Consider the following 27,871-nt stretch of genomic DNA (forward strand, 5'->3'; position numbering starts at 1 on the left):
CAGCCTGGGCTGCACAAGACCCTGTCTCAAAAGAAAGAAGAAAAAGATCAGTCAAAACAGCATCTGGTCTTTTAAGAACATGTACTACACAGGCAGAATGATGGTTAAGACTCAGCTGCAAAAAACCACTTAGACTCTCATCTAAAAATCGTCTTAGGTCCGCACGCATCAAAGCGTAGTAGATGTGAAGGTAAAATGACTCACTGGGTAGACAGAAGCAGGGGCCCTTCTGATTTAGGGCTTCTGGTAAGGTTGGCAACTTGAATGGTATTCTCAGCTTGAAAGGTATGGCAGCCACAGCTCCCAGTGGTCATGAATTGCTCTAGAATCTAGATAAATCACACACACTAAGTCTATCAAGACCACCAGAAACTCAATTTATCTGTGACCCGAGACAGGGTTTTACTGCTTTTCAGATTAACAATTTAAAGTGTTTTGCCTTTCAGCCTCGGGGGGTATTGGTTTGATGGATGAGGCAGGGAGATTATTGAATCTCTGGTGCCTTCCAAAGATGTAAATTAAGCCACCGCGCCTCCTTAGCCACCTTCCCGGTACAAGCTGGGATTTATTATTAACTTGTCACTCCTGCATGCTCATCGAAACAAGTGGGACTATGATTAATTACGCCTGTTGATTTAAGGCTACTTGTCATTCCACCTTTTTGTGGACAGGATATTACAAAGTCTCCTGATTTGCTTTTGCAGAAGAGTAGCGAGCAAGAGCCCTTTAGAGGACCAGGAGTTTCCATGGTGATATAACTGCATATGGTGCCACATCTGTAACTCTGCATTGCTCCGATGGTTTCAGTGAGACACTTTATTTCGTGCTCCCTTTCCTGGTCACATCACCGTGGCTGCTTCTGCTTATCTGGGTCCCTTCCAAAGCAGTTGGAAGAGGGATGGCATTAAATGAACCATAAACATAAAAAATCCTCTTCTCAATTCTGCTACAATTCAGTTTAAGAAAACAGTATTTATTAGATTCCACCTATCCGGCAAGCAGGAAATTTGAATATATTTGTTCATTTCCTCATATAATATTATCGTTGCAGGAGGTATTAAATAAAAAGCATATGTGTCTCTCTTCACCTTTTTGTATTTGAATATTTTTGAATATACCATTTCTTAATCTTTGTGCAGCTGTGATTGGATGGATCCTGGCATAACAACATAAGGGGAAAGATTTGTTTTGCTAACATGGGGTTTAATTCATAGCTTCTCTGCCCCATTCTTGGACAAAGCATCGTGGCAACAGGAGTGGGGCAGACAGGAAGCACAGAGGGACAGTAAAGGCCAGAGACAAGACACCCACAAGGGTATGACAACACGGACCAACTTCCTTCAGCTCAGGCTCAACTCCTAGTGTTTCCAGAGCTTCTCAAAACAGCACCGTCAGCTGGGAACCAAGAGCTTAGCTTAGTCTTGGGGAGGGCATTTTATAATCAAACTGAACAACCCCAAATATATCAGAATGTGTCTCTAACAAGCAAAAAAATCTAAACTATCATTATAATACCTAACAAAACAACAACCCTTTAATATCTAGCTGATGTTCAAATGCCACTCAGAACCAAAAAATGTTAAATACATTTATTTAAATTAAATATATATTGGATTGAAAAAATGACATCAAGCCCATACAAAGTATTTAGTGGATGAATCTTTCACTTACTCCATCACCAAAAATCAACAACAATTGATTTTTATTCAGGGTACAACCTGACACAGCATCTTGGTCAAACCTTATTATGTTCTATTTTCAAATGTCCAATAGACAAGGTGACCAAAAAATTTATAGTTCTAACACAGATAGCCTTAATTGAGTGAAGAGGGGGATATTGATGGGATCCCAGCTGACCAGCAGCAAAAGGAAAAAGGGCGATCCAGTCTCTGAGTTCCATTAAAAAACCACGAGAAACAAAAGCATCCCGCCATTACAACTTTTTTAAAAAACTAAACAAATTATAACCTAAAAACTTTTCTTGGAGGAAAGACCGATTCCCTGAGGAGAGATAGGGAGACATGGGTGTAAACATGACAGTCCTAGGGACACTGAACTGTGGGGAGAAGGACTCATCCATAATCCTAACAACAGTGGAGGCTGGGCATGCAGCTACAGTTCAGACTTCCTCATCCACCAGGCTTCACTCAACAAACAACATGGCTAGAGTACCGGAAAAAAGCCCTGTGGGCAGCAAGGGAACAGCTGCTTCAGGAAGAGCATGGACCCCATCTTCCTTCCCTCTCCTATTTAAAAGGTTCCAGAGGAGCGCGAGTCAAAGACCCCCTTAGGACAGTGCTGAGTGCCCACTGTGTCTGAATACCCTTCTGCATGCTATGAATGCTTTATTATCATAGACTAATAAAGAAGCTTATTTGGCCAATAGCCAGGCAGAATAGAGCCAGGTGGGAAATCCAAGCAAAGATAATGGGAAAAGGAAGGTGGAGTCTGGGAGATGCCAGCAGGCCCCAGAGAAGCAAGATGTGAGGTAATGCCGCAGCCACGTGGTAAGAATGAGCACTTCCTGCAGAGCACAGCACACTGGGCTGTTTTCACACCATCCTCACCAAGCCTTAGAAGATCAGATGATGGAAACACTAAGACACTTCAGATCACAGGGAAGAGGGTTGAAGGAAAAGGAAGTGGGGTAAGGGGGAGTTTTCCAGAAGCTGGTACAGTGGGGAAAACCAGAGCGGCAGTCCTCAGTAAGACCACGGACTCTTTCAACGTCTGTGCATCCTCATGCTAGCACCAAGCCATTAGGTACCCTTTCATCCTTCACAAGTCAAGGGTCAAACTTTTGCTGCAGAAGCGGGAGTAGGCAGAACAGCTGGTGTCTCAGCATACACTCACGGGGGTGGGCATTTTTACTCAAAACTGTCCTTGACGAATTTTTTTTTAACAATTTTAACAATTATGAAGTCCCGAGCTACACCGCTGGCACCACCTTCATGAAATCTTGACTTTAGAGGGCACATCTTTAGCCTTCCTGATGTGCCAGGTTTCGAGCTCCAGCCCTCAGTTCACACAGCGACTGACTGCGCATCTCCTCGGCCCCCAGTTATGCATTTTCAGAGGAGACAAACTCTCTCCTCAGGAAGTGCTGGCAGACATTGCCTCAGAAATGGATAAAGTAAGCTGTCATTTCAAAGAAAGTGTCAGCACTGGTTGCCATGATAACAATCTGAGCATTCAAGTGAAAATGAGACTCTTAGAAAATTAATGTTTGCCATCCTCAAGCACTACTTAGATTTTTCTGACGAGATCAGTGATACTGTTTGAAAATGGAAATTTTGATACTGTGAAATTAAATATGTCAACATTTACAAGCTCTGTACCACTCCAAACCAGTATTTTCAAAATGACAAATTCAGTTCCAAAATAAAATCCCATGGGTGAGTGATCCATCCAAGTGTAAGATAGACAAATAGATTTCAAAGCGGCAGAATGAAATACATACCTAACTACCAAAGAGTCATTTCAACAGGCACTGAAGGAGCTACCAGCTGTCAACGTCTGATAGAGCAAAGACTATCTAATGACTTTAAAAAGTTAACTAGAATTACCCTTGCTCTGCTGGGACAAGCCTGTAATCCCATCTACTCGGAACACTGAGGCAGGAAGATCAAAAGTTCAATGAAAACCCCTGGAGAGAGAGAGAGAAATGGGGGAGGAAAGAGAGAACAAGGTCCTGGGTTGTATCCTCAGCAAAAAACAAAACTGACTCCTGTCTTTACAACTAGATATATAAGGCCTTTTTTAATTTATGTGTACGGGTGTGTTGCCCGTGTATATGTATGCACACCATACCCAATGCCCATAGAGGTCAAATCTCCTGCAACTGGAATTACAGATAGTTGTGAGCGGCCATGTGGTTGCTGAGAACCGAACCTGGGTCACCTGGAAGAGCAAGACACTCTGAACCACTGAGCCACCTCTCCAGGCCCTGTGAGGGTGTTATTATTAATACATGGGTAGTCATGTTGTGGGGGGGGGGTGAGGAGGGCAGAAGGCAATGTCGGGTGTCACTCTCAGGAACACTGAGACAGGGTCTCTCATTGATCTGGTTCTCCCCAGTTAAGCTTGACTGGCTAGCCTGCCAACCACGGATCTTCGTGTCTCTTCCTCCCAGTGCTGGGATCACAGGGACTCTGGTGCTGTGGACTATTCCTTTATACTGTGTGGACATGTATCACTGTGGCCAGTTTAATAAAGAGCTGAATGGCCACTAGCTGAGCAGGAAGAGGCTGCACAGGACTTGTGTGGACAAAGCTCTGGGAAGAAAGGAGGGGTTGCCAGCTAGACACAGAGGAAACTGTTGTACAGAGTAAAGATAACTGAGCCATGCAAAAGAACATAGATTAAAGATGTGGGTTAATTCAAGAACTAGTTAGGAACAAGCCCAAGCTAAGGCTGACCTTTCTTACCTCAGTATTGAATTTTTTTTAATATAATTAGTTCTACAATCAAAATCAGTTGAAAGAAATAGGCAAGGGAAGTCCATTATCAAATAATTGAGTCTTTGAGTTAACTATATAGGAAAAAAAACTATGAATTTCTTCAAACATGAGTGTGCGCACCCTGGTGATTATGTGGCCAGGCATTTCAAATGTCAATCCTCAGGAGCTGTCCACCTTATTCTTTTGGAACAGGGTCTCTCACTGGCCTGGGAGCTCACCCAGAGACCCACCAGATGCTACCTCTCTAGTGCTAAGATTAACCATCTTTGAATATGGGTTCTGGGAATCAAACCTGGTCATGCTGGCAAAACGAGCACTTCATTAACAAAGCCGTTTCCTCAGTCTTTCCCTCCCACCAGACTCCCCTAGTTTAAAGACGGGTGTCAGGGAATTTATCTGAGCTTACAGTTCTACAAGGGTAAGAGTCTGTCACCATCACAGCCGGGAACTGGGGCAGCAGGCAAGCAAGGCAAGCAGGAAGCAGAGAGCAAATTGGGAACTGCTCATTGAAACCTAAAAGCCCACCCTCAGTGGCAACCTTTCTCTAGCAAGGCCACATGTGCTAGAGCTCCCCAGACAGGACCGCTATCTGGGAATGAAGTATTCCAGGGCCTATGGGAGACATTCTCCTTCAATGCCCCCCTCCACACCATGCTAAAAATTAGACTATTTTAATACATTCAAATGTTCTGTATTCCAACACAGATTACTATTTTTAAATATTCAGTCTTTGAGGATCTTAAAAAGCAAGTTTTAGGGACTCTGAGGTTAAGAGCACTTGCTGTTCTTGCAGAGGACTGGACACATCAGGTGGCTCCAGGAGACCACACACCCTTCTGGTACCCTGGCCCTCATGGGCACCTGTACAAACATGCACATACCAACGCACAAACATACACACACTTAAAATAAAAAGCAAGTTTTACTATTAGTACTCAGACTGCCAACTATATCCTAATTAAATGGTGTAAATAAGTAAAAATAAATTCCATTATCACTAATAAGGCAGCAAAAACGTTCCCAAGAGTAGCTTCTTTCCTGGCTAACAGTCTGCCACTAACCAGAACCACCCTCATCACATAAGTCAGGAGCAGGAAATGAGGCTCCTTCAGAAACAATCGTACACTTTCACACCGGGCCATGTTCTCCTCTCCCCCAGCCCCTAAGTGAATAATTAAATACTCCCTGAGGATTTCCCATAAATATAATATTGAAGGAATAAATCTTCATGAATGCAAATGAAATGAAATGAAACATTACCTCCCGATCAAACTTCCTTAAAAAGTTTCCGGCTTGTATTTTTAAGTTCCCTCCTTATCTTTTAATAAAATGAACACAAAATACGTCTGCTTAGGGCTTTATTTGTGAATCATAATGGAACTCAAAAACAGCAAAGAGCATGAAAAAATTTATTTATTAACCAAATACATCACAGAATACCTCTATTTTTAATAATAAGTAATAAAAATACCTAAAAATGTACACAAGATATAATTATCTACCTAACAGAATTTCAAAGAAACAAATTAACAGATTGCCAGAAAAGTTCATTATATTATTAAAAATATATAACTCAGAAAATCAAGTGTAATTGATATAACCATTTCATGGATAATCTCCGTAAAGTGCCATTCACACTAAAAACTTTAGTAGAGATTAAAACTGTGTTGCCATCATTCTGAAAGTTCCACACCTCCCTTGATATTCACTACGATCAACATGCTCCTACACAGCCCACGGGGGACAACTACACACGAAGCCATAAAACTCAATCATCTCTCCATTCACTGTTTACTGGACATTAAGAATGCCAAGACTGCGGAAAGAAGCTCGTCATGATAAATTACCAGACATAATTCCCACTGCACCATGTCCTTGGGCTCCAGCTTCCAGCTGTCCTCTAATTACTTGGACAGTTACAGCTAGGGAAACAGTACCCCAAGAGCACACTAGTCTCACTCCAATCAAAAGAAAATCAAAGGCCAGGCCGGGCGGTGGTGGCGCACGCCTTTAATCCCAGCACTCAGGAGGCCGAGGCAGGCAGATCTCTGGGAGTTCGAGGCCAGCCTGGTCTACAAGAGCTAGTTCCAGGACAGGAACCAAAAGCTACAGAGAAACCNAAAAAAAAAAAAAAAAAAAAAAAAAAAAAAAAAAAAAAAAAAAAAAGAAAAGAAAATCAAGCCACCGATCTAAAGGCAATGCGTGGCAATTATCAAGAAATCTGGTATAAAGATCCCTGAAATCCATTATGACACTTTGGTCAAGTGCTCCAAAGTAAACAGTGACGCTGAGGAGGTGATGCCACTCACCTCCTTTCATGAATGACTTCTCTAACAATCATTAACAGCATTAGCCAATGAGAGGCATGGGTTGGGGGAAAAGTCTGAAGGAAGGCACACAGTGCAAATCTTCAGCAGGCACACGCAGAGGCGTGTTGTCACCCCAAGCACATACTGATGTCACATGATTAGAGGCTGAGTACCATCAGCGCATGGTTCCTACCTGCACTGAACTCGGTGCCTATGAGTACGTATGTCCTTCAGATCAGAACAAGCTGTAACTTTCCATCATTAATGTCCTTTGATACAAAAGTTGGCATTTCTCCAAAACGAAAGGCATTAAATAGAGAGGGCAGGAGCTGGAGGTCACAAAACTGAATCTCAACAGTGACATGTTCAATTCTGTGACTCAAGGCTGCTGCTGACTTTGTCTCTCTCTTCTTGAATAATCAAATGCAAATGCCTTTTAGCAATGGCAGCATTGAGATCCCACAAAAAATCCAGCAGTGTGCCCTGGAGCAGCACCTCCATCGGCACAAACTGTAAGACCTGCTGGGGCGCACCAGAGAGGAGCAGAGCGCTCAGCAGCTCGCTAACGTTCTGCAGGTACTGGAGAACGGGACTGGGGAGGCTCTGATAACCCACGCACAGCAGGACCGCACAGGACCTGAGGGGCTCAGAGGACGTGGGACAAGAAAACGTGACAAATCTGAAACAGCTGTGGAGAACAAAGATCAAGCCGGCCATGAATCTGGTTAAGCAAGACAGCACAGGCAAAATCATGACATCTCCCGTATGAAGCTGCTTCAGCGAGTGGAGAAGGCACTCCAAAAACAAGTGCTGGTATGTTGGGTCGCCGTCGTGCAGCAAGGAACAGCTGAAGGTTAGGAGCTCGATGGACTCCAGCAGGTGGACTTCCAGGGGCGGGTGCAGTTTGGAATCACAGAGAGTCGGTGAACCCACAAGCAAGCACTTTATGGGGCTGCTGGGCTCTACAGTCTGCTCACCCTGAAGGCACTTGGTAAGGCTGAACAACTCGGACAAGAGCAGTTCCTCTGAAAACACGTGACAACAGTAGTCTCGCTGCTTGGGCCTGAACGTGGAATCCAAACTCGAAGCTTCCCCTAAGGACTTCTCAACGGCTTCATTAAGAGTCTTTAAAATCTCCCCGTCACAGAAAGGAGAACACTTCACCTTCGGCAGTTTCTTTCCTTCCAAAATACGCCATAAGTGGCACTCGAGACTGGAAGCAGTCCCTTCTAAGAAGGAATTCTGCCCAGGATGATACACGGCGTGCTCCTCCACCCAGCTATTCAAGTAGCCTTTGGCGATTTTATCTTGCCACGAAAGTGTTTCCAGCATCTTCCGTTCATTATAGGTTTTAAAATACTTGTTCCTCTGTCCAAACCATTTTGTGTTTGTACTACAACCAATACTGGATTTTTTAACGAGCCAGTGATTTCTAGAAAGACGCTTCAGTTGAAATTTTTGCATAAAATATTGTACAGCACAATCCCTTAAATTATTCAGTTTCTCTTGTTCCTCCTTCCCCATGCACTCAAAAAGACGAATGTTCTCGGAAATCGTCTCTAACTGGTATCTATGAAAGAACGCACAACACTCTTCATGGCGCTCAAGGAAAGATTTGGGGATCACATGATGGGGAAAGAGCGCTTTCCTGGTCATCTCAGTCCCAAAATTCAACACCATCCTAGATAACAAAGGGTGGACAGCCTCTCTTCCTCTATAGCAGAGACACACCACATAGACTTCTGAGTTTCCCGCCTTGCTAGTGGCAGGTTTGAAGACATGGACTTTGTCAAAGGAACAATTTAGCAGGTACATGAGGTTTACAGAACAATGTTCAAACAATGTAAACATCTTTAGAACAAAAGAGCCGCCGCTCCCGAGAGTGGTCAGAGCGGTGACAACTTCACAATAATGCAGAGAAGAGACTAAAGCTTCCTGCTCACCTGGGTTTCCTTGGCAATCAAAACTCCCATCAGCAGTGACCAAGTGAACAGTGGGCATGCTGCTGAGGAAATCCTGAAGGCCAGCCAGATAGTTCAGGTTCATGATGTCACCAGTGTTATCTGGGCCAAAGTACCAACAATGCAAGGTATTTGCAATCAGTCGGTCGTCCATTATCATCCTGAGACTGTCGTTCGCTTCATGGTACGGATTCAGGGTATTAGCTACCCAACTCCACTCACAGGGGAACCGGTGGGATTTTAAGTAGTGATTGAGACTAGCAATGAAAGCTCCCGGAGCTTCACAGAGGTGCAGAGAATTCAGCTTTCCGTTCTGAAAAGCTTCCTGAGGAATAAGCGGGAAACTGCACAAAATCTCCTGGAATTTGCACCAGGCTTGCGTGCAAAGCTCGGCATTCACGGCCTTTTTCACGTGAGAAATGATCTTCCCCGCCTTGTTGGTGAAAGCAGTGTGTTCGTGCCACTCGTCCAGCTTCTTATCGCTCAGGAGGTTTTTCACTGCATTCAGGGAGTTCTTCAGGTCAAGAAAAGCGCTGAACTCCTTGTGGTCACAGGTGAAAACCTCCGTGGGAGCTGGGAACCGCCACTCATTGGCAAGTGGCTTACAGTAGGAAAAGCTCTTGGCAAAGAGCTCACAGACGTCATCGAGGACATCCGGGCTGAAGGTCTCAGAACTCGTGGGCGGCTGAGCTGGGAGCTTCCTGCGCTTACTCATTTTCAAACCAGTTAAAACCTGGGAAGAGAAAACATAACGATGCATGACTCAACTCCACGGTGAACGAGACGACAGCAGAGTGAATCTGATCACACTCCACAAGCCCAGACGACGTGAGGGCTGACGGCAGCAGTTACAAAAAAGCAATGTGAAATACTGGGGAGAGGCCTAGACAACAGACAACCCTGGGCTCAAATTCCAGCTCTTCTCCTTCCAGCTTAACCAATGTCCTGGAAAATTTCCTTTTATACTGAGATCCATTTTTTTTTTCTTATTTTTAAAAAACTGGTCTTTCTGCCAGGCGGTGGTGGCGCACGCCTTTAATCCCAGCACTTGGGAGGCAGACACAGGTGGATCTCTGTGAGTTCGAGGCCAGCCTGGGCTACAAGAGCTAGTTCCAGAACAGGCTCTAAAGCTACAGAGAAACCCTGTCTCGAAAAACAAAAACAAAATAAAACAAAAAAAAAAACTGGTCTTTCATCATTTTTGGAAGTGACACACAGCGGAGAATATTTGGCAGTGAGTGGCAGCTCTTGCTTCTCAGATTAGACACCACGCCCGAGGCTCTATACACGTGTACACATTTCGGCTTCATCCTAAACACGACCTCCGATCAAGCTCTAACACACTGTGGCCTTTTAGCACTTTTAATTCCCTCCATAGCCCACCTTCCCCCCAGGACGGTGTCTCCTCCACCGAGTCTGGCCTGATCTCTCTGCTGCCATCAACTTACACACCTACAAGGGTTACTTTACACACTTGGTGGTGACCAGTCACCAATGTAAACCATCAACATAAGCCTAGTTATAGTCTGATGTTGCCCATAGGCCCTAGTGTGAAAGGGTTGGTTCCTAGCTCATGTTGCTACTTGGTGGTTGGAGAAACTTTAAGGGGCAGAGCTGATGGAAGGAAGTCAGGTTAGTGAGCAGCTAAGGGACCTTAGCCCCTTCCTTCCTCTTTGCTTCCTGGCACCATGAATTGAACAGCCCTTTTTCTCCACACACTCTCCACTATGTCTGATTCACCCTGGGGTCAAAGGCAATGAGCCAACTCACCATCAAGTGAAACTTCTGAAACTGAAGCCAAAATAAACCATTTTCCTAGTAAACTGTTTATCCCAGTGTTTCCTCCCAGCCATGTAAAGCTAACCAATGCATTCATTATACTGTTTGCAAACTCAACTGTACTCCTTGGCCTCCTTGATGATGCTGAAATTGTCCAATATTTTCCTGGTCTCTCTTAGCGTTCTGTCTTCCATAGGCTTCGTTAGACATCCTTGTGCCTACACCGTAAAATCTGGCAATTTCTTTTTTTACTAACACTTAACAGACACCAAAACCAAAATTTTAAACTAAAGGAAAAATTTGTCCTCAATTTAATTGCAGAATATAAGTGAATTTAATTTATACTCTGGGTTGCAATGTTGCCTGGCAAGGGTGATAAGAAGGCTCTGACTCCGAGTTCAATCCTGCAAACCCATGTGGTATATGGAAAGAACAGACCCCTCAAGCTGTCGTCTGATCCCCGGGTTTCCACATACTCACACATGACAAAGAAAATTTCAAAAAAGAAAAAAGGAAACTAACAAAGAAATCCTACTGCCCAGGAAACCAGAACTTCTATCTTGTTGAGAGGAAAAGGCTAAGAGAAAGAAAGACACATGCTTTTATCTTAATGGCACTGTTGGGCAAGCGCTTACATTCCAGCAAACAGAGCCCTGCATGGTACCCATGTCACCTGCCAGGGAACCGAGCAGGTGCTTAAGTTTACCCACTGCACTTGCATTCAATAAATGGTTTTTTAATCTCAAAATTTGTTAGACGTAAAAAAAAAATAGACAACTAAATTACCATCCCACGAAAAGCAAACATTTAAGGATGAAAATTATGAGTCAGGCTCATTTCTTTGTATGCCAAGCAAAATGAATTTCAAAGTATAAAATGAGAAATACAGATTAGCTATGACCACATACGTGGCTTCATGATGTTGGTGTTTCCTCAGTCTGGTCCTCTGAGCAAACCTCTTACCCCGTGTTTTATCCCGGGTTCGTTCTGTCCGCCCATCTGTAAGATCCTTAGCGCATCAATCATCTTATCTGCCACAGCTATTCCCAGGTCACATGTAAGGGGAGATTGATCGTCACAGACACTCACCCATATCACCCAACAGTTAGAAAAGCTTGCGGTGGTTCTCAACTCTCCTAATGCTGAGACCCTTTAATACCGGGGACCTCCAGCCATAAAACTATTCTGTTGCGACCCCATAACTGTAGTTTTGCAACTGTTACGAGCCATAATGTAAATATCTGATATGGGGTATTATCTGATACGTGTGTCACACCCACAGGTTAAGAACCGCTTTAGAATCGGGGGACAAAAATAGGGTGATTTTTGCATGCACAAAAACCCTAAGAGCAAATAAAAACTTATTCCACTGCGTTCATCTGCCTGGATTCACGCTGTGCTTACTGGGAACTGCGCCTCCACTTAGAGCTCAAGGATATTCTAGTCTGGAAAAAGTCTACTTTCAGTCATTAACTTCACAGACTAATTAGTGGCTGCTAAAAGCTGAAATCTTACCGAAATTAAGTAGGTAATTATCTTCGCTCGCAAACAACTAAAAGGATCCAATCCGCCAGTGTTCCTGACTGTTTTAGCCTCTCTGTCAGCGAGTTCTAAATACAGTTTCCCCTTCCTCGTTCCAATCCAGTCACACACGCCGCCGTCCCTGCTGTCCACTGGCCCATCCACCTCGGAACACTTTGCCCAATACAAAGGGGCAATCTCTATCTGGGCTTTGCTTCCCCAAGTATCGATACAGCTAATTCCTGCGGCTCCTTCTATTATTTGCTCAAAGGCAATTTACTCTATGAAGCCTATCCTAACACATTTCTTTCGAAATTACATCTTAAGCTCCCAATAACCCTTACCTTGTTTTCCTCCATGGCGTTCTAATTTATCACCAGTTTACTTCACATGTTCTGCTCGTGATTTGTCTTCCCCAAACTGGAATGTAAGCTCCGTGGACTGGACTCTTTATTTTGCTAACTTACACGCCACCCCCAAGAGGCTCCAACAGTGGCTAGTGGACAGTGAGGCATACAAGTATTAACCAGATAAATGAATATTACACTTAGCCCCAAAGACACAGCACTGAACAGAATAATGCATTTCAATTTCACCCCAGTACTTCAACGCACAGCTTTAAAAAAATGATTTAATTAAAAGCATGTCGTTTCCAAAGTGTACATGTAGATTTCCCAGTATGTGAGCCTCGGTGCCTTGCATTAAGCACTCCATGGAGTGGCCTTTGGGTCATAATTCTGTGCGGTGATCAGTAGCGCTTACACTGCAGGCTCCATAAACAAGTCAAGTAGCGTCCTGGAGCGTCCTGTCCAGAGCCACAAAGGTAAAGCTTGTAGAATTCGTGAGCCCAACACCAAAGTCGTTCATTTCTCAACATCTGTCAGCTCTAAACACGTATCAGACATTGGTATCAGTGTTCCCGCCAACTCTTGCTAGGAAGTTAAAAACACTGGGGCGTGTCCGGTGCTCACGCCGGGCACGGGGCAGCCGCTCTCTCACTCTCGTGCAAGGGGGTTCCCAGACCCCGACTCGAGCAGCCCCGTGCCTGGTCCTCAGCGACCCGTCCTGGGCTGTCACTCACCGAGAAGCCGGCTCTGCTCACGGCCACCAGAGCCGCACGGGTCCACTCCACGCGCAGCCCTCACGCCTCTAAGCCATCCGCCACTTCCGCTCCCGGGGACAGCTTCCGGGGGTGTGTCTCCTACGTCAGCCACACGCCGGGTCAGGGACAAGGGAGAGGGCGAGCCAGGAACGCGGCCCGGACCCACGCATGCGCAACTGGAATCAGCGCCTCCAGCTCGTGCCCAAGGCTGCTGCAAGATTTGACAGCCACACTGCTCCGGCTCTCCGCGGGTCGCCATGGCAACGGAACTGGGCTTTGGAACCCTGAGGTTTATCCAGCGTTTGGGGCACAACCTAGCACCTAGTAGAGACCGCATTAAAATTGGAGCTCAAAAGATAACGAGTTCAAAGCCAAAATAAATGAACTGGCAAGACTGCATTATCACGATTAAGTAATGTTTTTACGTATTGATAAGTCAATAAAAAAGAAACTAAGCACGTGGCGTGGTGGCTCAAGATTTTGACACCAACTGTCCTGAGCTAGAGGCAGGCAGATCTATGAGTTCGAGGCCACCCTGGTCTATATAGAAAGTTCCAGAGCCTGCCTCTGCCTCCCGAGTGCTGGGATTAAAGGCGTGTGCCACCACCGCTCCTTTGGAACTGGAGTTATGGGTGTAGTGAGTCATCCTATATGGATGCTGGGAATTAAACTCAAACCTCTGCAAGTGCAGTTAGTGAGTATGTGCTCTCTTAACTGGTGAACCATGTCTCCATTCTTAGTTGTTTTGTTTTGCTTTTTGCTTTTAGTTTTTTAATTGTTAGTTTGCTTTGAGACTGGGTTGTAGCCCAGACTGGAATTGAACTTTACTGTATACCTAAGGTTTCCCTTGAACTAATCTTATGTCTCCACTTCTCAAATGCAGGTTTGTCACCATTCAGGCTTTGCTTTTTGTTCTAGATTTAGTTAAGTTGGAGACATGAAAAAGAGGGAACTAAGATTTTGTAATTTTTTTTACTGTGTGTGTGTAATAATTATGTATATGAGTTCTGGTGCATGAGTGCCGTGGTGTTGTTGGTAGGGGAGGTTGTTAATTCTTCCCTCATGGATTCCAGGAGTCAAACGCAGGTCTCCAGGCTTGTATAATCACGATCTGCCATGTAAGGAAGCCTTTGAAAACTGACAGTTTAACTTTATGGTTTGTTTTCACCAGACACAGTCCCATTATGTGGCTCTGCCTGGTATCTGATTCACCATGGAGATCAGGATGACCTCACAGAGAGCTCCCTGTCTCTGCTGCAGTTAAAGGGGTAGGCAGCTATGCCAAATGGAGATTTTGTTTTTTAAAAAAATTAATAGCAGCCGGGCGATGGTGGCGCACGCCTTTAATCCCAGCACTCGGGAGGCAGAGGCAGGCAGATCTATGTGAGGTCGAGACCAGCCTGGTCTACAGAGCTAGTTCCAGGACAGGCTCCAAAGCCACAGAGAAACCCTGTCTCGAAAAAACAACAACAACAAAAAAATTAATAGCAGACAGGCAGTGGTGGTGCACACCTTTAATCCCAGTACTTGGGAGGCAGAGATAGGTGGATCTCAGTGAGTTCGAGGCCAGCCTGGTCTACAAAGTGAGTTTCAGGACAGCCAGGACTATTATATAGAAAGTTCCAGAGCAGGCAAGGCTACCAGAGGAGGATCTGTACAGGGCCTGGGACACCCCAGTTAGGCTGGACTATCCACCTGTCTCCACCTCCCCAGCAACGGAATTACATATACGAGCCACCATGCCGGACCTTTTTTAAAAACTGGAGCAGGGGTGGGAGGGGTGTGTAGGTTAGAGTGGAACACAGGTCTTCCTACTTACAGGGCAAACACTTCCAACTGAGCCATCTCCCCAGGCCTTACTTCAGCACTCAAATGGCAACAAGAACACGTTTTCCTTTGTATTTCTATTTTTTTTTTTTGAGACATGCTGAAATTTTCAGTCACGAATGTTCTTCAATTTTTAAAAAATGGTATTGATAATTTTTTGAAAACTTTATACATGTATACAATGTATTTTTATCATACCCAACCCTTATTTCCCCCTCTGATTCTCCCCCAAGATTTTCTATCATGTCTTCCAACCTCATATCCTCCTATAAACCAGGGCTACATTCCCAGAGAACAGTGACTCTCCTTTCCCGAGTGGCAATCAACTGCCAGTAGTTCCTCAGCTTGGGATGGGGCCTGGGGAGTCCCCCTCTACCCCCACCCTGTTCCATGTTGGAATTTTTAACTGACTTGATCTTGTACGGGTGTTGTGGAGGTAACCACAGCGGCCACGAGTTCCTAAGTGTCACAGCCATGTCATGTCTGGAGAACAGCATTTCACTGCCGTGTTCCCTATGCTCCAGCTCCTACTCCTTTTCACCCCCTCTTCTGCAGGGTTCCCTGAGCCTTGGGGAGCAGGTGTGGACACAAATATTGCATCTACGACTGAGAGCTCACAGTCTCTCTTCAGAACTTTGAGCAGTAAAGAGTCTGCATGAACCAGCACCCACTGCAGTAAGTTTTCCCACCAAGATCGGGAACGGCACCAAGCTACAGATACAAGCATAAATATTCAGAAAGCAGTTTGACAACATGGCCATTTAGGGGAAAAAAAAAAAAAACAATGGGTTGGTTCTCCTTTAGAGCCTGTGGCTTTGCTAGCTATGAGTTCTGAACCTATTTACAGTGCCAGGCATGAATTCCCTCTTGTGCAACAGGCATAAATATCTACTGAATATTCTAGAAAAGTTCCCTTCGGTTCCTTTCTAGTCTCCCACCCTCAAGAAGCAGCTATTAATGTATTTTCTGTCATCATAGTTTTTAGTTCTGCCTATTCTAGAATTTCACAGAAGTTCAGTCATTACAGTTTGACATAAGACAATATAGATTAATACATTTTAAATATTAAATTGAATAGGAAGAGATCTGACTGCCTCTGCCTCCTGAGTGCTGGGATTAAAGGTGTGTGCCACCACCGCCCAATTTAACACTTTTTAAGGAAAGGTGACATTTACAGTATTTATAGTAACACATTTGGGGAAGTGCAGCTAGGTAAGCACCTCTGATTAGATCTAATATACTGTCAGCTACATAGTGAATTCCAGTCAGCACAGACTACAGGAGACTCTATCCCCAGAAACAAAATAGCAAAACAAACAAAAGACAAATTAGAGTTAGTACAGAATTTAAACCTGAACTCAGCCTTCCAGTTTCCCCAAGAGCTTCACAGACTGTCAAGCAGAATTCAGATCTAAATTCCCATGGAGTGTCTTCTGATGTCAAAAAACAACGTAGGGGCTGAAGAGATAGTTCAGTAAAGTCCTTAGAAAAGCATGAGGCCCTACACTCAGTTTCCCCTGTAACCACATACAAAGTCAGGCATAGTGGCATGCACCAGTGTTCCCAGTGCTAGGGAGTCAGAGACAGGAGGCTCCCTGGGCCTCGACGACTAGTCTAGCAAACTGCCAAGCTCCAGGTTCACTGAGAGAGCTTGTCTCAAAAATAAGGTGGGGAAATGACTGAGGAAAGTCCCCGACGTTTATCTGTGGCTTCCAAATACATGTATACACGTGCACCTGAATACACGTACACAAACACAAAGAAAGAAACTATAGTGAAAATAATAACCAACTCGGTGCCTGTAACATTGGGCAGAATATTTGTGTTGTAATATTTAATGTACTTGTAATGGGATCTTGAAGCTTTTGGCATACTGTTTAGAAACAAATATTATGAAAATTAATTTTCATTGTAGATGTGAGAATTCCACATGTTGGGTCATAAAAGGAGTTTTGTCTACTTTATTACCATACCATATAATTAAGCATTTTAACATATTTTCAGGACTAACACTCAATATGAACTGTCTTTTAAAAAGTATTTCACGGTAATTCATGCTTTTCTGACTAAATGGTGTTGAATCACTTACCAAGTGAGAAAAAGTTAAGATGTATTTTATAGGTTATGAATACCATTAAAATATTTTTAAATTAGCCTGAAAACAAGAGTTTAATATTGTCACCAATAATGTGCTAACCTAAAATATGTTTTTAATTAAAATAACTTTGTGATGCAATCTCCAGCACAGCAAAAAGACAAAAGTAAAAAATAACTATATATAAAGGAAATTAGTACTTCAACAATGTCTATTTTGTTTGCATTTAACAAATTCAGAGAAACACTCCATTATCTGTCCTATCATAGTGAGTCCAAAGTCTTGCACCTAATTTGCTTTCTATCCTAACTTGCATTACCATCCAAAACTATCTTCTGATGTCTCTCAACCTTATGCACTTAACATCTCTTTAGTAAATTTCTTTTCTGAATCTGATAACAAGGAATACTATAACTATAAAGTCTTCAACTCCATCAGAGACCCAAGGCAGAAATAATATTACCTGAGTAAACAGAAAGTGGAAGCAGGTGACTTCCAAAAATGTGAGAAATGACAGAAACTGCTGACAGGCTTGACAAAGATTCATAACCCAGTTTTTTTCAGAGGTGGGGATAATGTGGGCATGGTTTTCTAGACCACTTCCTGCTGATTAGGGTCACTGGTAATCTTGGGGGACCTTGAAAAACTTCAGGATTATGGTCAAGTCCTGACTGGAGAATTCTGTGAGGCTAGATCACCTCAGCCAGCGTTATCCTTGCCTTCTTGCTCTGTCTTTGCATGACAGAGAAAAGAAATGAGTTCTCTGGGCTCTTCTAAGGAGCCAGTCTTCCCCTGCGGATCTCATGAGTCTGATCACACCCGAGGCCACTTACCTTCTGTGACCTTCCTCTCGTCAAGTTGACGCGATTTAGAAGCACCCCAGCAATAAACCTCTTGGCGTGTCTGAACTCCATCAGCTGAGTTGAAGCGGGAAGATCTACACTAACTGTGGGAGGCCCCATTCCATGGGCTGGGGTCCCAGACTGAATAAAAAGCAGAAGTAAACTGAGCATCAGTGGTCACCACTACACACTTTCTGAGTGTGGCTGCCGTGAGTGTGATTGACATCTATTCTTGGTCAACTTGACACACTTGGAATGAGAGGAGTTGCCTTCATCATTTTCCTATAGAAATGTCTGTGAGACATTTTCTAAATTACTAAGAGGCCCTAAGGAGGAGAGCCTAGCCCAGGGTGAGTGTTTGCCACCCCTGGGTAGCTGGCACTGGCTTATACAAGGAAGGTAGCCGAGCAGAACCAGGAAGCAAGCCTGTGTTCTTTTGCGTTCTCTGCTTCAGGTCCTGTCTCCATGTTTCTGCCTTGAATTCTTGCTTTGACTTTCCTCCATAATGGACTCTTGCCCCACGGTGGCTTATGGCCAGTAACCTAAATAAACCCTTTCCTCCCAACGCTGCTGTTGATCATTGTGTCTATCGCAATACCAGAAACCAGGCTAGAGCCAGATGCCTCAAAATCCTGGCATGAGTTCCCCACCATGGTGGAATGTATCCCCAAAAACTGAGTCCAAATAAACCCTTTCTGCCCTGAGTTGTGTTTTTTTGCTTATATATACAATGAATGACAAACACACCTTCTAAAAGCTTCAACCCCAAATTTCATCACATGGGAGATAAGGCCTTCAGCATTTGGATTTGGCAGTGGGAGAAATTCAATCCTAGGGGGAAACATGAGGAGCCAGGATACAGAGGACCATGGAAATTAGATTTCTACATGCTCTGCCTCAACAAGATATCCTCAAGAGAAAAAGTAGCCATTTTTGTTCTTAAAGAATTAGGGCTGATAGTGAGACAATCAGACAAGTTTCCCAGAGGAAGCTGTAAGTTGATGATCAAATATCATGTGTGGGAACTGAACTAACTCCCCACCCTGTGAATTTTCAAGCAACCGCATCCTTATTATTTATTATTAGGAATCATCACAGCTCTTTATTTTTAACTGGAATCAATATCCCACTTGTTAAAGCACCAGCCCCAGGGAGTTGTGGTTTCAAGAGCTCACTTAACACTGTGGCCACCTGGGATCAGCGCGTTCCTCCGGGTGAGCCCGGTGAGCCGGGAAGCACAGCAGCTCAAAGCTGAGTGCCTGCTGAACTCTCCACAGCCTCGCTTTGTGGCCTTGGGCAAGGAAGAGCCATGAGGTGGTGCTAAAATGGACCAAACAAGCCTCAAGTGCCTACTTGATAGTGCTAGCTATGCCTAGGAAAATGCCTAGGATGTTTTTAAAACGGGAGGGCTAAAAGCAGACCTCCCTTGCAGAGTTTTCTCTCTTACTCTTCCCTTACGTATTCAGGATCGCCAATAGAGCAGGGAAGGGAAGAAAGGCAGGGGAGCAGAGGAGGAAGAGAAGCAGGGTTAGATGATTGAAGTCAAATGATTTCATATCTGCCACTGAGAATCTGTCTGTTCTATCTGCTGGCTGCCCTGGGCAATCTGGGTTGATTTCAGGAGAAGCTAGACAGGCCGTAAAACGATGTCTTCACAAACTGAGAGATGAAGACAGGTCAAAGAACAGTTTTTGCTTTGTATTATCATTTATGCGATGGAAAACACAGGAAGTAATTCTGTTTTGTGTGTTTTGGTACAAACAGAAAAGGACTGTTATCCAAATGTGTGCGAGGAAGCTTGAGAGGATAATGTCCTTCGGGAAAGTTGAGAGAATCAGGCATATGATGGGGACAAGGGACAGCAGTTGGATCTGTAATCCAAAAGAATACCTCATTCTTTTTATTAAGCCCCAAAGCAATGGAAAATGTTAAAAATGTTTAAAAACCTGGGCGATGGGTACACCACTGTCACATTTTTCTCTTTATTATGTATATGAAATACTTGCTAAAACTTTAAACCATGATTGGGAAGACTATAAATTCCCCATTCCTAAACCCAATCAAACTCCAATCCATTGTGGAAATGGCTTCTTTGTTCAGTTAAACCAAACATACAAATGATTTCTAGGAATCATGTGCCTCCATCTCAGATTCGTTTTGAAAAGAGATTTCATGTCTATTAAAATGGATGCAGTCAGGCGTGGTGGCACACGCCTTTAATCCCAGCACTCAGGAAGCAGGGGCTCTCTGAGTTCGAGCCCAGCCTGGTCTACAGAGTGAGTTCCAGGTCAGCCAGGGCTACACAGAGAAACCATGTCTTAAAATTAATTAATTAATTAAAAATGGATTGTATATTTGTGTATGTGTAATCACCAAACTACACTTGAAATTCTGAACTATCTGTATTAAACTGGGTTTATATTTCATATCATTAATGAGCCACACTAAACTCACATGACATTCTGAGAAGGTGTTTTGTAGTTAGCAAATTGCTGGTATATATGCTGGCAGTAGACAAGCAATTGGTTTCAGCTCAGAGGCCAGGTCTAACTGATGGACGCTGGCCTGGGGAAAGACTACGAGGTCAAATCTGGACTTAGCAGTGACAGAGGTTGTCTAGGGAGCCGTGTCAAGGGCAGGGCAATGGAACGGGATGCTATGTGTCTTGTGTGGTCCTAGCAGTTTTCTGAGTCTCTTTCTCCCACTCCCTATGCTCCTGTTCTGTATCTTTTGCCTATAACGTTTATCTTGTGCTTACTAAGATTTTACTCTCAATCATGATGAGTCCATGCACCGAGAAGATGCTCCCAGTTCCCCCCAGTCAGATAAGACTCCTTTTCCTCTAGACAGCAGGCGCCTGACATTTCTCTCCAAGGGGTCCAGTTATTTGTTTCCCATCTGGTAGACAGCAGCTAGACACTGAGTTTTGAAAGGACAAGGCAGCTATCGATCTCCGCGCTCCTGGCTTTTGGCGCATAGTAAGCAATCAATAAATGTTAAATGAAGGAATGATTTAATGAAGAATGTCCTTGTCTTATAGACAGGAAACAGGCTCAGAAGTTGAAACTTTTCTCAAGGTTACCTTTCTCCCAGAACAAGGATTGACAGACATGTTCTTGACCTCAATATTTTAGGCAGCCACCATCCCCTTCTTTGCTTGATTGCAACAAAACCTCTTGGAAATTCTCTCTCAATGCTGTTTCAATTCCTCTCCAACTATTTTACTGGAGGCCCTTCAAGAAGCTCTACATCTCTGCTATCTACTTCCACACTGGTGTCTGCACAGTAAATACAGTGGATAAGCATTTACACTCACCTCTGATTTTTTCAGTTGTATTTGATACAGGTGATCTTGCTTGTCATAAACAACAGTGTCTTGGAGTTCCAAACACTCGTTCCCTATCTCTCCTCCTTCTGACTGACTCTCTTGTCCAGTATCCTTTCCTCACTGAACTTTTTTCCTATGCATCCCAGACTAACCCAAAACTTGCCATGCAGCCCAGGTTTGCCTCAGACTCATGGTCCTCTTGCTTCAGCCTCTTGAGTGTTGGGAATATAGGCATATACCATATGCCTGTTTCTGAGGTCTTAATATTAGAGTGAACCAGCACATATTCCTTGGCCCTTGCCTTAGTTAGGACTTCTATTGCTGTGATAAAATGATCTGATTGATGTGGGATGTCCTTCTGCATATGTGTTGCTCTTAATGGTTAATGAATAAAGCTGCTTTGGGCTATAGCAGGGCAGAATATAGCCAGAGTGGAAGAGCTATATAGAGACAGTAGGCAGAGTCAGAGAGACACCATGTAGCTGCTGAAGGAGAAAGACATATGCCAGAACCTTACCTAGTAAGCCACAGCCTCATGGCGATACACAGAACAGTAGAAATGGTTTAATTTAAGATATAAGAGTTAGTTCATAAGAACCCTAAGCTACTGGTCAAGCAATGTTGTGATTAATATTGTTTCTGTGTAATTATTTAGGTCTGGGCAGCCGGGAAATGAAAGAGCAATCTCTGCCTAGAAAACATCCACATAAAATCTAGGAAAAGTTGGGAAGGAATTCTAGGCATAAAAGAACAGAATTAAACACAACTTCTTGGTAGTCACATATTTCTAGGATAGGCTCTGTTTGCAGGCCACAAGCAGAAGCACAGCTCCTTAAAGAAATGGCAGCTTTCTGGTTCATGATAGTAGCATGAACTCTGGCTCTTTTGGGAGGTCCTGTATTTAAATGGGGTCTGTGAGCAGCATGTTACAAATTGCATAATGGTGACATAGACCTGCTGAGTCCTGGAGCTGGGGCAGTGAGCATGGCTTCAGAGTTGCAGTTGGACTGGGCGGGGCCAAGAGGCAAAGCAGCATTAGTCTTAGCTATACCACTTAGCATCTTTTTTTTTTTTTTTTTTTTTAACAAAAGTGCTCCTGGTCAGAAAATGGTTACATATACGCAATCAAGACAGATTCAGATAAAAAAAAAATCTTTGAATGTGCCACAGTGTTGGATTAATGTACGTAGGCTTAGAAGAAAGAGGAAAAAAAAGAGTATAGACAGAAAAAAAAGTAAATGGTTTTAAAAGATAAAGTCTTTAAAAAGACAGTAAAAGTAATATAAAAGAGTACAGACAGTCATAGGTTAAAGAAGTAAAAAAATCCACGTAAAGATGGAAAATACACAGAGAGTCTGGATTATGCATTTATTGTGGTTTCTTTGAATTTTTTGACTGCACTGAGACATTTGTTTCTGGGACTGCTAAGTTAAATCAACATAACGTTATCTTGACTTCAAATTTTGTGTCTAAGTATATTTTGTTTTGGAAAAGAGGTTCTGTCTGTTTTTGTTTCCACAGGAGATAAGAACTTATGGTTTCCTTCTAGGCTAATGTGGTTTGATGAAACAAGACCCCACCCCACCGCTGAAAGATCTCCATGAACCCTAAAATTACTTCACCCCTCCAAAATAGCAGGAAGCAGTTTGGAGAAAAAAATGCCTTAATTCCCAAAAGGACTGTTTATAAATGTTTATTTTCATTTAAAGGGGGTTGATTAAGAGTGATTAATGTTCACAGTCAATTTCTTTTAAAAAAAAAAAAGGATAATATGATATAAAGATGAATACTTTGCATTTGTATGGATCTTAGTCTATTGATATTGATAAAAATTTAAAGTTGATTTTGTTACACTGTGTATATGTATTTCTCCTCTTGTTTAAAGTATTATGTTTGTGCAGCTCATTTAAAAATGTAATGTATTATAATTAAGAAATACAGATTAATTCATAGTCATCTGTAATAATCAAACCTTAATTATGTTGGTTAAGTTTTATAGATATACAGAGATACATTTCAGTTAGATAGAGAATCTCCAACACTTCAAAGACAAATATGGAATTTAAAATGTTTTAAGAACTTAGACTTTTCTTGACAGCAAGACATGTTTGCTTCTGAAAGGTTGAAGGGTATTGAAGATATTTATTATGGAATTTGCCTTCAATGTGACAAGGGTAGTCATTTGGGCAAGAAACTGATCTTTCCTGAACTGCTTGATAGTATACTGTATGAACTGGACCTGCAGGACCCACAGAAATGACTGCTGAACTTGTCTAAAGGTGAGACAGTCCTTCAGAGTTCCTGCTTCATAAAAGAAACTGGCAGATATTCTGCAGGATACAGAAGAAAGCTACTGACAAACTGCCAAGATAGGTGAAACAGCCTTTCAAATTTCCTGATTCATGGAAAAGTCTGCCAGATACTATGGGCCTGTAGGCTGATGGATGCCCCAATGTTACAGAAGAATTTTAGGTGACTGTCCAGGCAGCAAGATGTCTTTGTCAATTCTAGAGTTTTGAAAGTTACTTGATTGCACTTCCTATTTACTTAGGTAAAATTATATCCTTCTGAGGTCTTTGAAGAGTTAAAGACATGTAGTTACAGTTTTCCTTAGTTGTGATAAAGGATGAATTAGATATAAAACTTTAGACTCACAAAGATAGGATAGATGATAGAGTATTTTCCTTAATGTGCCAATAACTGTTTTGTATATGTTATTTTCCTAACTGTGCTAAAGTTAAAACCTTATTTTTTATTTAGAGAGAAAAGGGGAGACAATGTGGGATATCCTTCTGTACATGTGTTGTTCTTAATAGTTAATGAATAAAGCTGCTTTGGCCTATAGCAGGGCAGAATATAGCCATACTAGAAGAGAGAGAGAGAGAGAGAGAGAGAGAGAGAGAGAGAGAGAGAGAGAGAGAGAGANTAATGAATAAAGCTGCTTTGGCCTATAGCAGGGCAGAATATAGCCATACTAGAAGAGAGAGAGAGAGAGAGAGAGAGAGAGAGAGAGAGAGAGAGACAGACAGAGAGAGAGACAGAGAGAGAGACAGAGAGAGAGACAGAGACAGAGAGAGACAGAGAGAGACAGAGAGAGACAGAGAAGGTGGAGTCAGAGAGATACCATGTAGCTGCTGAAGGAGAAAGACAGATGCCAGAAACTTACTTGGTAAGCCACAGCTCATGGCGATACACAGAATAATAGAAATTGGTTAATTTAAGATGTAAGAGTTAGTTAATAAGAAGCCTAAGCTATTGGCCAAGCAATATTGCAATTAATAAAGTTTCTGTGTGATTATTCGGGTCTAGGCAGCTGAGAAACAAAAGAGCAGTCTCCACCTACATATGACCAAAATCAACATGGGGAGGAGAGAGTTTATTTCAGTTTATCCCAATCTGACACTGAAGGAAGTCGGGGCAGGAAGCTGAAGGCAGAAGCTGATGCAGAGACCATGGGCAAGTGTTGCTCACTGGCTTATTCTCCATCTTAGAACACTCAGGACCACCTGCCCAGGGTGGTACCAACCATGGCGAGCTGGTCCCTCCTATATAAATCATCAACCAAGAAGATTCCTTCTTACAAAATGACACAGGCTTGTGTCAAGTTAACATAAAACTAGCCAACCAACACAGCCCTCTTCTCTGTATGCCCTTCCTGAGAGACCTCATTCATTCTTAAGCCTTAAATACTATCCATACATCAATGGCCTTAAATATGTTTTGTTAGGCTAGTTCTGCCTTTCATCCTCCAGTCTCTTCTGTTATCCAGTTTCCGACTCCTTGTCCTCATGAGCATGCTTCTTGTTGTGTTTTGCGTTGCTATAGCAGAACTGTTGGAACTGTCATCTATGGGCATGGCAATGGCACCCTCTTGGCTTTTGGTGAGGGTCTCATACTGCCTCAACTCATGGTGGAAGGCAGAAGGGCAAGTGGGGGCATGCAAGAGACTATGAGGGATGAATTTTCTTTATTCACCTGCAGTAATTCATGCAAGGCCACAAGCATAATAAATCATTTGTGTAAGAATTCATGGATCCATTCTTAAGATTCAGCATCCATGGCCCAGGAGTGTTCACTAGGTATGGGGCAGTTTGAATGAGTTGTCCTCTGTATTCTCAGCATTTGGATATGTGGTCCACAGTTGGTGATGATGTTTGGGAAGGCTCGGGATGTATGTGGCCTTGCTGGAGGAAGTACATCCCTGGGGGTGTGATTTGAGGTTTCAAAACCCCCTGCCATCTCCAGCTCATTCACCTTTCTGCTTGTAGTTCAAGATGAGATCCCTCAGCTTCTGCTTCTGCCATGTGCTTGCCATCATGCCTCCCTGCCATGATGATGCTAGGTTCTTATCTGTCTGGAAACGAAAGCCCCAAAGAAACTGTTCCTTCTATAAGTTCTTGGTCACGGTGTTCAATCACAGTGGAAACAGGCCACATTTCTCTATTCCCATGCAGGAATCAAGGCTCAATATAAGCTTGGGTGGTAACCAGCAAATCATAGCAGCCACTTCACCAGCATCTTAGCTGCACATGGGTGCTTACGCCAGTAACCCCAGCATGAAAGCGGCTAAGGCAGAAACACGACAAATCTGAGGCCAATGTGGGCAGCTTAAAGACCTGAGAGGCAGCCAGAGCACAATACTAAGATCCTGTCTTTAAAAGGATTGTAGTTCAGGGTACAGCACCTGAAAGACCCTGTTTGTTCCCAGAAACACACACACATTGAGATGGATCCAAAGCACATCCCTCTTCCACCTACAGCCTCCAATGTATCAACTACCAGGAATGAAACAGACGCTCTCTCTCCTGGTTGGGCAAACACAAACTTTGCTGTCATTATGCACGCTAATGCACTTGGAACACTTTTACTGTGGCTTTTTTCCTAATGCCTTTTCTTAATCACGATTTTACAATTTTTATTTTGTTTCTCAAGGGCTGCTAGGTGCTAAGTTCTCAGAAAGCTTTAAGTGTTGGTTTGTTCAGTGCACACTTGTATGCACATGCTGAAATATACTGAGCCTCGTTCATATGGATAATTAACATGTTAATAAAAATTTAGAAATAGAAGCAGCACAGCATGAGTTCACGCCTAGACCTTTCGTTCACCTTTTGGTGCATCCAATTCATAACTGAAGTATTCTGCTTTTACTTTGTCTTGCTTTTGGTTTTGTCTCACTGAATTCAGGTTCTTAGTAATTTCCGCTATAGCTTGAAGCCCTGGCAGCAAAGTCTTGCAAGGTTGCCTGGGTTGCTTTTCCTCCCAGGCTTCCATCTCTTTTTGTCTGCGCTGCTCATTTCATTCTGTCTCCCCACACCATGCCGCTCTGTCCCTTTCACTGGGTCTCAGCCCAACAGCTCTGCTCTGCTCTTTCTTCTCTGGCAAGGGGAAAAAGTGATTTTTTTTTCTGAGACAGGGTTTCTCTGTAGCTTTGGTTCCTGTCCTGGAATTAGCTCTTGTAGACCAGGCTGGCCTCGAACTCACAGAGATCTGCCTGTCTCTACCTCCTGAGTTCTAGGATTAAAGGCGTGCGCCACCAATGCCCAGTTTGAAAAAAGTGAATTCTTGTTGACACGGTCCAAGATTCGCCTAAGACCTTTATTCCTTACCAGTGACTGTTTTGGAGCCTGGAGATGACTTTCCATCTGCCTCTTATAGGCCAAGGGCAGGAATTTGGAAAGAGCTCAGCAAAAACCATGAAGTCTTTGGCATAATTTAGCCTCTCTCCCTCCTCTAAGATGTCAGTAATGTCTTGTTTGAGATAGCCCCTTATCCTAGTGTTGACTTGCCCTGACTTAGTGTCATGATAGAAGGGAGTCTTAATTGAGGGATTACCTAGATAAGATTGGCCTGTGGGCCTGTGAGCACATCTGTGAAGGACTGTCTTGATTGTTAACTGAAGTACCCCAACCCACTGTGGAAGGCACTAATCCCTGGGCAAGTGGTCCTATGCGCTATAAGAAAGCTAGCTAGACATGAGTCTGCAACTAAGCCAGCAAGCAGTGTTTGCACATGCTCTCTGCTTCAGGTTCCTACCCTGGCATCCACCAATGATGGGATGTGACCTATAGTCATAAGCCAAATAAGCCCTTTCTCCCTTAAGTTGATTTCTGTCAGGGAATTTTATCACTGCCACAGAAATGAAACTAGGATGCCTAGCAACAGTGTAGTTATCTTAGCTAATGCAAGTGGACTTTATGATGCTCACACAAGGATGCTATCACTCAATTTTTGGAGGGAGGGTAAGATCTCTCACCGATGCTTTTCCCACTTACTCTTTCGCCACTGTTTTCTAAGCAAACAGTACCAGCGTCTCTAACAGAGAAAGGCTTCTGTTGTGTTTGGCTTTAGGGCAGAAAAAAGGGGTGCTCAGGAAGCTGTCCCCACATGACAGTCAGGAAGGAAGAAGTTCACTGGGTTGAGTGACTCAAAGAGAGGGGTAGACACGCTGAGCCACAGGAACGGGGCATTTATAATAGAGTCATGGCTCTGGACAGCAAGAAATGTGGGCTTGAACAGTGGTCTTGGGACTAGAGAAGAACAGACAGAGGTGGGGTAAGGTGGGGAAATCTGCAAATGTCCCTCTGCTGTGGAGACTTGCAGCTCCTGGCAGGAGAACAACATCCCAGGGAGGACAGCAAACAGAGTCC

At 43.5% G+C, this 27,871-nt stretch overlaps 1 protein-coding gene across 2 annotated transcripts; it reads right to left on the reverse strand.

The window, feature by feature from the left end:
- Positions 1-6,586: 6,586 nt before the first annotated feature.
- On the reverse strand, positions 6,587-13,216 carry Cmtr2 (cap methyltransferase 2). 2 transcript variants are annotated; one of them, XM_050144420.1, is made up of 2 exons: positions 13,112-13,216; positions 6,587-9,463 (listed from the first exon to the last, which is right to left on the reverse strand). In XM_050144420.1, exon 2 carries the CDS (start codon positions 9,443-9,445, stop codon positions 7,136-7,138), a length of 2,310 nt encoding a protein of 769 aa, XP_050000377.1. In that variant the 5' UTR covers positions 9,446-9,463; positions 13,112-13,216; the 3' UTR covers positions 6,587-7,135. The 2 variants fall into 2 exon arrangements, with proteins under 2 accessions (XP_050000377.1, XP_050000376.1); XM_050144419.1 differs by lacking the exon at positions 13,112-13,216 and adding an exon at positions 12,375-13,092.
- Positions 13,217-27,871: the final 14,655 nt, after the last annotated feature.

The sequence above is a fragment of the Alexandromys fortis genome, unplaced genomic scaffold, assembly GCF_014885135.2.
Source record: "Alexandromys fortis isolate MF-2015 unplaced genomic scaffold, M_Fortis_MF-2015_v1.1 scaffold_1, whole genome shotgun sequence".
NCBI lineage: Eukaryota > Metazoa > Chordata > Mammalia > Rodentia > Cricetidae > Alexandromys > Alexandromys fortis.